The sequence below is a fragment of the Chenopodium album genome, chromosome 3 (genome assembly GCF_948465745.1).
Source record: "Chenopodium album chromosome 3, dcCheAlbu1.1, whole genome shotgun sequence".
NCBI classification, from domain to species: domain Eukaryota; kingdom Viridiplantae; phylum Streptophyta; class Magnoliopsida; order Caryophyllales; family Amaranthaceae; genus Chenopodium; species Chenopodium album.
The window spans coordinates 60,313,572-60,325,111 of NC_137836.1; the positions used below are offsets into that span (position 1 = coordinate 60,313,572).

At 33.7% G+C, this 11,540-nt stretch overlaps 1 protein-coding gene across 1 annotated transcript; it reads left to right on the top strand.

Annotated features, from left to right (window-relative positions):
* Positions 1–1,182: 1,182 nt before the first annotated feature.
* LOC145625159 (uncharacterized) lies at positions 1,183–2,481 on the top strand. The gene has a single exon (XM_081678237.1). The coding sequence runs from the start codon at positions 1,183–1,185 to the stop codon at positions 2,479–2,481; it is 1,299 nt and encodes a 432-aa protein (XP_081534363.1).
* Positions 2,482–11,540: the final 9,059 nt, after the last annotated feature.

Below are 11,540 nucleotides of genomic sequence, written 5' to 3' on the forward strand. Positions count from 1 at the left end.
ATACAACATGTTAATATACCTTCTTGAATGTTCGAAAGTGACAAGATTTTTTTTTACTGTTATTGTCTAGACTCTAATTAATATATGTATATTTCATATTTTTTTCAGTTATGGACAAATTTGTAATAAGGAAAAAGGCTAGAGCGGATGAAGGTACAAGTGGGAGTACCCCAAAATCGTCTAAACCCGTTCCTAATTGTGATGAGCAAGTTGATTTAGAAAATCTTCCAATTGATCCGGGAGAAAGAACACGAATTTCAGACTATCCTTCTAAATTCTAAGAGGCGGTAAGACAAAAATATATTACCATTGGTCCTATCCAACCTCGCACTCATATCTTTCCCCAAAAATTGATTGGCAATAAGTTGAGAAGATTTAACTCTAGTTGGTATGATGATTATAGCAATTGGTTAGAATATAGCATTAAAAAAGATGCATTGTTTTGTTTGCCTTGCTACTTGTTCAAACCTGAGGGGTATAAAGGTGGGGGTGATGCTTTTGTTGTTGATGGATTTTCATCTTGGAATAAAAAGGATAGGTTAGATTTGCATGTTGGTGATATTGAAAGCTCACACAGTAATGTTGTTGAAAAATATTTAAATCTGAAAAATGTCCATGCTTCCATTGAAACAGCATTCAATCCATTGCAAACACCTCAAATGAAAAATGATTATAAGACTCGTTTAAATACATCTATTGTATGTGTTAGATATTTGTTGCGGATGGGATTGGCATTTCGTGGTCATGATGAATCTGATGAGTCAAGTAATCGGGGAAATTTCATTGAACTTGTAAAAGTTGCTGCTGTTTTGAATGGTGAAATTGATAAAGTTGTGTTAAACAATGCTCCCAAAAATCTACAAATGACTGCTCCTAGTATTCAAAAAGATATTGTGCATGCATGTGCTAAAGAAACAACTAAAGCTATTATTGAAGAACTTGGAGGTGATTTGTTTGGCATACTAGTTGATGAATCTAGTGATGTTTCTGTCAAAGAGCAATTGGCTGTTGTGTTGCGTTTTGTTAATAAGTCGGGTTTGGTTGTGGAACGCTTTCTTGGACTTATGCATGTTCCTAATACTTGTGCCATATCTCTCAAATCTGCCATTGAATCTTTATTGTTGGAAAATGGGTTAAGTATGACAAGTGTACGAGGACAGGGTTATGATGGGGAAAAGTAATATGCGTGGTGAATTTGGTGGACTTAAAACAGTGGTTTTGAATGAAAATAAGTCAGCTTATTATGTTCATTGTTTTGCCCATCAGTTACAATTAACACTTGTAGGAACTTCTAAGAATCATGTTGATGTAATTTGGTTCTTTGATGTCGTTTCTGATATACTCAATGTTGTTGGATCTTCTTGTAAGAGGCAAGATATTCTTCGAGAAAAACGTGCCATGAGAGTTGCAGAGCAAATAAATAATTGTGAGATTGAAACTGGAAAGGGGTTAAACCAAGAACTTGGTCTAAAAAGACCGAGGGAAACAAGGTGGGGATCTCATTATAAATCATTGTTGAATTTGATTGAGTTGTACCCAGATGTGATTGATGTATTGGATTTCATTTATAGTGATGCTTCTTTTTCGGGACATAGAAAGAATGCACGTGGTCTTATGGTTTCATTACGCTCATTTGATTTTGCATTCATACTGCACCTCATGTTTGATATTTTGGGTATCACAAATGAGTTATCATTAGCATTGCAAAGGGAGGATCAAGATATTATCAATGCAATGGATTTGGTCGGAGCATCCAAGCAACGCCTCCAATTGATGAGAGATGATGAGTTTGAGGATTTGTTAGAAAAGGTAAATCAGTTTTGTTATGGTCATGATATTGATGTTCCTAACATGAATGATTTTTATATGACTCCAGGAAGACCAAAGAGAAATGCTCCAAAAATCACTTATGAACATCACTATCGTGTAGAGGTGTTTTATGCTACTATTGATTTACAACTTCAAGAGCTTAACAATCGTTTCAATGAAATCAATACGGAGTTGCTCCGTTGTGTGGCTTGCTTGTGTCCTAAGAACTCATTCCATAATTTTGATGTGGTGAAATTGGTAAGAATGGCAGAACTATATCCCTATGATTTTGATTCAAATGATATTAGGGGACTTTCTTCTGAGTTGAGAAACTTTATCATTGATGTGCGACAACGTGATGAGTTTCAAGGTCTTGTTGGAATTGGTGATCTTTGTAAAGTGATGGTTGAAACAGGGAAATATGTGATATATCCATCGGTACATATTCTCATAAAGCTAGCATTGCTTTTACCAGTTGCGACTGCAAGTGTGGAAAGAGCCTTTTCTGCCATGAAATATGTGAAGTCCGAATTGCGTAATAAGATGGGTGATCAATTTTTGAATGATTGTTTGGTGGCATACATTGAAAGGGATATTTGTGAGACTATTTCCAATGAAACTCTTATGTACCACTTTCAAAATATGAAACCTCGTCGAGGGCAACTACCTTAGAATTATTTATGTACTGTACTTTACATGACTTTTTTTCAAGGATTTTATATGACTTATAATTTTTTTTGTGGAATTTTTAATTTTTAATAGTTATAAAATTTGCTTGAATAGTAGATAATTTTTACAGTGACCCCGATGCTTATGATTTCTGGATCCGCCACTGTCCCGCAACATAAATCAGTCCCTGCTCCGCCACCAAAGCCACCTTCTACCTCCGCAACCCGCAACCAGCAACCACCGCCTCACGCACCTCTAGCCAGCTGCACCTTCCCCTGCTCCGGCCTCCCGCAATTGCAAACTCCGTAGCCGCCAAATTTGGGTTGAATCACGAACTTGGTGTATGATTTTAGTGAAGATTGTATGGTCTTGATTAAATGATCAAAGATAGCTGATGATGATCAACGGTTGTGATGGTGTGTGATTGGTGATGTGAGAAGCATGGGATTATTTCCCATAATTAAGAGCAGCCAAAACTCCAAAAGCAAATCGAAGTCCACTTTCATTTTTCGATTCTTTTTAATTCTTCTTTTTATTTTCTTTTCATTTTCTATTTCCTTTTTACTTTCATTTTGTTTTCTTATTTTATTTTTATTCTTTTCCTTTTCTTTTATTTTTCTTTTATTTTCTTTTATCCTTGTAAATATAAATACCCATTTTAGGGTTAGAGAAAAACGATTAGAATTATAATTATACCACATATTTTCTTAGCTTAGTTGAGAGTTTCTCTCTCTAGATCTAGGGTTAGTTTTAGGAGTAGGTTTTAGAGAGAAAAAGTGAGGATTTCAATGGTTATTTGAGAGGCTGAAGATTCAAAATGACAATTGTATTGAAGATCTCCATTATCAATCAATGAAGCTTTCTCACTCTCTCTCCTCTTTATTGCTTTATTCAATTTCATGTTTGTTTGAATTGATTTTGATGCTTGATTAGTGTAGTTGTTCTCCATATTTTGTTGATTCTTGATTTCAATAGTTATTAGTTGATAGATGATGATTCTTGAATAGTTGTTTGGCTAGGAATTAGGTGAAATTTGTATGATTGATTAATTGTGATTAATTTGGGAATTGTGTTGATTGATTGTTGAGATTAAAGTTATTAGTGAAGGTATGCATGTGTGTAATTCAATTAGGCCTTGAGAATTATGCTAGATTGCATTGTAATTGCTCATGACACGAACAATTGATTTAGGAATTGCAATTATCGATTGATTTTGATTGTGATTCTCTTAGTTTGTTATTCATAGTGAACCCTAGCTTAAACAATTAGGAGATAGCTCTTTGATTCCAATTGATTGCTCTTATCATTAGTCTTCACAACCTTTGATTGGCATGCTCTTCCCAAGTTGTTGCAATTGACATGATTACTTGTTGATCCCCGTTCCTAGTGTTTTATTTCTTTGGTTACTTGTTTTGTTAGTTGTTATTATTCTCTCATCTTCACCTTTGATTTCGACCTAGCTTAGGCGCATAATTGAAAGTTCTTGAACATTACCGTTCCTTTGGGTTCGACCCTTGACTTGCCTCTATACTCGTATTTAGGTTTGTTAAGTGTTTATAAATTAGTTTGACTGAGGGAGGATTAGTTTCAACGACCTAGTTTTCCCCTCGTCAATGCCAACGGGCGGCTCCGCGAGTTCGTGATGAAATCGAACGCGACTCCATGGTTTAGGTGGATTTAAAAACTCGGATGAACCCTTATTGCCATGAGCGTTTTCGGGTTGATAGAGCTTAAATCCCCCGGGCTATCCACATACGTAGAACATGTACTATTATGGCAAAATAGGTAACCTAAAAAGCATATGCATATGTGACAATGCCAATTAAATTGCAGGAATACAATTCAAGAATCTTTCAAGTCTCATCCACTCATCTTAGTTAAATACTGATCACTCAAATCGATAAATAACCAAGAATCATCCCTAGTGGAGTCGCCAGATTGTAGGCGTCGTTCGAAGTGCGCCTACGTTAAAGCATGTGTGAATATGCTTGGCACTCATAGGAAGTGGGAATTGACATTACAATTAGGGACAATGATTAGGGTTAAAGCAAAGTAGGGAGCCGCCAACAAATTTTTAAGGAACTTGTAAACCGTTCACATATCATAAAAGGCAACCACGATTAAGGGACAACGATATGCAACAACGATTGACCCATGAAGGTTACACCCCAATCATAATCCATGAGATTACTAACTCCATATGGTTCGGAACAACGAAATGAGGATCGGGGATGATGGTACGAAGTGATTCATGGAGTCACATTCGCCCGTATTGGCCTCTACTCGATTCTTATATTGAAAAATGATTCCTGCGATCTCAAAGGCATACAAACAAAATATTCAATTTGCTCCAAACTATTATTAAGCTAAATTGGTTTAATATTAATGCAACACATTATTTTAAAATATTAATGATCACTTCGATTAATAACAAGATTAAAAAGGAACCTAAACCGGTTGTCCAAATTATCTTATTAGGCGTGATTTTCAATTACATATTCCTTTAAACATGCAATATAGTGATCAAAAAATATAATAAAATAAACATCAATATTGGAAGCAATTCAACAGTAATAGCGTTAGTCAAATCAAATATAAAATTAACCTAATCATGATACTAGCAATATTAAAATAAAATAAGAGTGATTAAATTAATAAATTATTCACATTCCACGCGTTCCTTTATATTGCTACATCATGAATAAATTGTTAGTAACTTCAATAAAAAAAATATAAATCAAATGGAAATTAAATTATATAAATGTAGATTTGATTTGGTCCAAACCCTTAGTTATTGGTACCTTTCACGCCTTGGTTTAAGGAAGGAACCTCGGGTGTTGTATGGATTCCTTGGAGTGCTTAGGGGAAGAATGATGTAATTAGGAATATAGGTTAGAGGCTTAGAATATAAGAGAAAGAGAAGAGAATGATTTTTTTGTGTAAAAGAGAGAAAGAGAGAAGGATTTGATGATAAAACTTGTTGATGATTGAAAAAGAGGAGATATGACCTCTATTTATAAGGAAAAAAGAGGGTCGAAGAATCAAGAAAAGATAAGAATTCGAATCGGATAAAACTCTTGCGATAGACAACAGTTTTTGCGGTTTTTTGTTTTTATCATATCTTTTGATCCAAAAATTGGAATAAGATAAATAATATGTCATTGGAAAGCTATTGAAATATACTTTCTAACCCAATTAGATTCAGATTAAAATATTTTGTATAATAAAAGATATGACCGAAATAGTGAGACGGTGTCAGTTTTGGATAGAGTTTGATATTTCATTCATATATTTTCCGTTATAGCTCGGAATTGATATTATAATATATAATTGAAAATATAATTTCAAGAGCTATCCAACCATATAAAATTTGGATAAAAAATATGAGGCATGAAAATAATATCTGTATATCATTGAACGTCTTTCAATTTGAATAGAATTAGGACTTTCAAAAAGAAAAGTTTTATTCAATTTCAAAATCTTTAATCTTATCTTTTCAAAAAGGATAATTAAGATCTTTTAGAAACTTATAGAAGCTTCGAATTAATCCTAATTGGTTTAGGAATGGGATTAAATAATTTTGACCCTCCACATGATCATTGGGTCGTAGGTAAGGTGGGCTTAGGTTCGGTTTGGATTCAGTTTAATATTTTGGTCATAACTTATTTGTTATAACTCAAATTTGGGCTTGTAATATATCGTTGGAAATCTCTTTTCAAGCCCCATCCAATTATTAAATCATTGGACCAAGATTATGGACCAAAATAAACTGGATTAAACGTTTTTATAAAAAGGACATGAAATGAATGGTTTTAAAGGACACAAAATGAATTATTTTGGGTTTAAAGGCACGAAAAGAGGAAAATAAGTTATGGTTTGGGGAAATGGGATAGGAGTTGGGTTGGTTTATGAAATGGAAATATGGATTTAAGCACTCCAAGATTAAATACTCAACCCGACCAATAATGGCGGTGAAAGGTTGTTCATCATCGGATTTGGTTTTGGGGAGAAATTTTTAGGTGTCTACACTACGAAAAATCCAAATTCAAAATAATGGTTAGAGGCCATAAGATCCGAAATAGACTCCATGTTTGAAAATCATGTTTAAAACTTGATTAATTTGCATGAAGGGTGAAAGACCCATCGATTGCAAATAAGTTTTCAAGGAGAAAACTAACAAATGCGGAAATGTATATGTATACATAGCTAGATTGGTTGAAAAGGATACAATTAAATTCACGGAGTTGATTTTAATAAAAACCTATTCACCAATCGGAATGCTAAAGTCTTTTCGTGATTGTTCTAGCAAAATTGCACATATGAAATATGGAAAAATAGATACCAAAACAGCCTTCCTAAAATAGGATTTTGGAAGTGACTATGAAAATAGTCTAAGGGTTTTGAAAATCTAAATAAATGCCAGATTTGAAAGCAAGCTCAAGGAGTCCATTATGGGATTAAAGGAAGCATTGCATATAGGAATTGGAACGTGTTTTCTCATGAAGTTAATAAGAGTATTGGCTTATGGAGAAACATATAACTTCTTATGACTAAGAAGTTTAGTGGGATAAAAAGTAAACTATATAAAGGTCCAACGAAAAGTTTACGAACTCTATTGTAAATTAACTGTCAAATGCTAAATGCTTAGATTTGAAAGTATTTTCGGCAATGGACCAAGCTAAAGTCAATACTTAGTACATATTGGGTATTAAAAACTATTGTATAGACTTAATAAAATGTTTGAACGTGTAAATACTGTGTTAAACATGAATTGAAGGACTTTGAAAGACTCTCGACCCGTATGTATAAAACTAAGTAGATGTTAGAATTAAGTATGAGCTAGGATAAATACTAAGTCAAACTAGAAAGACTCTAGTAAGAGAATTTCAACCAAATCACATAGCAAACAATTTAGAAAGACTTCGTTAAATTGGATGAGCTAAAAAGTAACGTAGGTGGAAAAGATTGAGAATTACTCTGCAACTTAATCCATCATGTACGCTATGATATGGAATCGTCACACGACTTACTTGCTTAGAGCATGTGAAGTACATATATAGTACCAATCAACCTGAATCTATGTAATAGATCGTTAAATTATGGCTAAGAACATCCAAAGTACTTGGATAAGTAACAAGATGAGTTCTTGACTTGTGGAAACAAATACAATTTGAGAATTGATGTTGCAAGCACAAACCTTAACAAGGATTATATCCTTAACAAGGAAGTCGTTTATAAGCATGAGCTAACAATGAGTCGTGGCTTGAGTATGGTAACATGGATGTGCGTCCATGTGTAATGTGCGAGAATTTAAAGTAAATTTCCATGATCACAAGTGATAAGGTATCCCAAATCATTGTGAGTCGTTTAGAGTGAAACCCAAGCAAAGAATCATTAGGAAGTCTACTAAAATACATGTTGAGAATATTGTTGCCTTAATGGCGATAATAAAGAAGATGTTCTATGGAAAGTTCGTCGTTGAACGTTAATGATTGTAGGTTGTCAAGTTGAAGATCTCAATCATGAAAATGAGTGGGAGCCATCACTTGGTCAATAAATCCCAAATCACATATAATCCATGACACTATCAAATTTTATCTTATTATGAAAGTGATCAGTAATGAAGATGCTAAGATTAGCAAAGTAATTATAACTAAACCTATGCAATAACTGAACGACAACATTCACAATTTCATGAAAGAAATCAAGCATATTAGATATGGGTGTGTTTAGGGAATATTTCAAGCATTACCCCAAACTTGAACCCCACTGTGATCATGCACTAAAGTACGGTGGCGTCCAAAGGGAAAGAAGATAGAGCAAAAGAGTCGCCAACAAGTTTTAGGAACTTGTAAACCGTTCACGAGGTGAAGGTTACACCCCTTAACGATCCAAGAGATCCTTAACTCCAATAGGTCTGGAACCATGACTGGTAGTTCGGGGATGAAGGTACAAATCCAACCTAAAAGAGATTGAACCTGCCCTAATAATAGGCCTCTACTTTATTCTGATTGTATTCATGTGCGCTTTCTGACTAACATGCAATCAATAGGTTTAACCCTAAACCTGTTTATCTATGTTGGTTGAATATAAATGCACAAATAAAGCTTTTATTGGTGATCACTTGAATTATAATCAAATTAACCCTGAACAAGATTAATAATTATCTTATTAAGCATGATTACAAGTACCAATTCCCTTTAAACATGCATAAAAGGTGTGATCAAGCAATAACAATAAATATCAAGCAACATAATAAACATCATAACAATAATTATAATCATAATTGAAATAACAATCATAATAATTAAATTAATCATGTTAAAGCATAAAAATAGTAAGATCCTAGGCATGATACTAACAAGATTAATTACAAACCCTAGCATGTCACTAAACAATAAAAATCAAAGCTTTAACACTAACATGATACTAACATGAATATTAGAAAGAAAATACAAGGCATCAAAGGAATCATAATTGACATAAGCAAATCACCCTAAATATCATACTAAAGAAAGTATCCTAACACGATACTAGGAAGCAATAAAACAACCTAAGCATGATTTCTGTATCATAATATCAATAAAACAATTAAAGTACTTAGTTGGATGCCTCGTACCTCTTTCTAATAACAAAATACACACGTTAGTAACTTCAAGGAAAATATAAAATCAAAGAATTAAATTAAATAATTGAAATAAAGATTTGTGACCAAACCCTCAGAAATCAAACCTTTCACGTCTAGGGCGAAGGAACTTCGAACTTGGCTAGGTGTGTCTAGTGCTAATGTATGAGGAATTGTGTTTGTAAAAGGGTTGGTTTAGAAAGAGAGAGAATCAAGAAATTCTTGATGAGAGTTGATGAGAATTGGTGATTTAAAACGGAGTTTTTAGGAGGCTATTTATAGAGAAAATCAGCCAAAAAGATAAAAAATCGAACCAGAGTTCTGACGTGAAAAAACGGAGTTATCGCCAGACGCTGACATTAGCGCCAGACGCTAATGCTAGCGCTAGGCGCTAATGCTGGCGTTAGGCGCTAATCAGGTTTTTGACGCATTTTCTAAAACCAGATAGAATTTAACCGTACAGGAGGATAAAATCGTATTTTCCTCAAAAACACTCTTTTATTCTGATTAAAACTCTAAAAAGTCAACAAAAGTCAATTTATCAATGCTAATTGAATTAGGAATGAAAAGAACCTTCTTGAAGAATCTAAAAGACTAAAACCATTCCTAATTGCATTAGGAATGATAAATCCATATTAGGCCCTCCCCTAGATCATTGGGCCGCATATAAGGTTCAAACCGGGCCCAGTTTAGTAATTTGGTCATAACTTCCTCAATATTCATCGGAATTGGGCTTATAATATATCGTTGGAAAGCTCTTTTCAAGCCCCATCCAACTACACTACTATTGGACCCATATCATGGACCAACCAAACTGGATTGGCTGTTTTATTAAAATAGATTTTCAAAAACAAAGAGAAAAGAAAAGAAATTAAAACTATCCGCAACACTAGACTTTCCACACTTTCACTTCATTCGATTATGATTCGACGTGAAATGTACTTATCACCGGGTTTGGTTTTAGGGAGACACAAATGGGTGTCTACAGAAGCCCCCACTTTGACTGAGTTTGGAGAAACGCAAGTTTCGAAAACAAAAGTCAAAGTATCGATAGGGACGGAGAATGATTCAGAACGTTCTGCAATCCTAAATCACTCTTGTAACGCCGATACCTGCAAACTAGCGTTAGTTAAACAGATAAAAGAGTTAAGAAACGCGTATCTTGCAACGTCAAGCACACGTCTCTAAAGGTAACTGTAGGGAGTAATTTCAAGCCTTTAAAATCCCACTAGCTTGAACCCCACTGTGATCATACACTAAAGTACGGTGGCGTCCAAAAGGGAAGAAGATAGAGCAAAAGAGTCGCCAACAAGTTTTTAAGGAACTTGTAAACCGTTCACGAGGTGAAGGTTACACCCTTTAACGATCCAAGAGATCGTCAACTCCATAAGGTCATGAACCAAATAAGGGTTCGGGGATGAAGGTACAAATCCAACCTAAAAGAGATTGAACCTGCCCTAATAATAGGCCTCTACTTTATTCTGATCGTATTCATATGCGCTTTCTGATTAACATGCAATCAATAAGTTAACCCTAAACCTGTTTAATCTATGTTGGTTGAATTTAATGCACATATAAACTATTATTGGCGATCACTTGAATTATAATAATAATTAACCCTAAAAAAGATTATTAATTATCTTATTAAGCGTGATTACAAGTACCAATTCCCTTTAAACATGCAATAAAGGTGATCAAGCAATAATAATAAACATCAAGCAACATAATAAATAATCATCAATAATAATTATAACTATCATAAAATTATAATCATAACAATTATAAATATAATCATAGACCATGTTAAAGCATAATAAAAGTAAGATCCTAGGCATGATACTAACGAGATTAATAACAAACCCTAGCATGTCACTAAGCATTAAAAATCAAATCTTTAACCCTAACATGATACTAACAATCATAAATATTAGGAAGAACATAGGAAGCATCATAACAATCATATTTAATATTAAAGTTACCCTAGACATGATACTAGGAATACCATAATAACAATATAAGCATGATTTCTACATCATAACCTCAATTGATCAATTAAAGTACTTACTTTGATGCCTCGTACCTCTTTCTAATAACAAAATACACACGTTAGTAACTTCAAGGAAAATAATAATCAAACAATTAAATTAAATAATTGAAAGAGAGATTTGGGACCAAACCCTCAGAAATTAAACCTTTCACGCCTAGGGCGAAGGAAACTTCGAATATGGCTAGGTGTTTCTTAATCTTGTGAATGCGGAATTTTGTATAAGAACACAAAGTTTTGGGAAAGATGAAAGAGAGAGATGAATGATTAAGAGATTTAAAGAATGCTAATGCATGAATGATTTAACTTGCGAATGAAAACTGATTGTTGATCCTTAACTTGTGAATAAAGAGAATTGGTGAATGAAAACGGAGTTTTTAATACGATATTTAT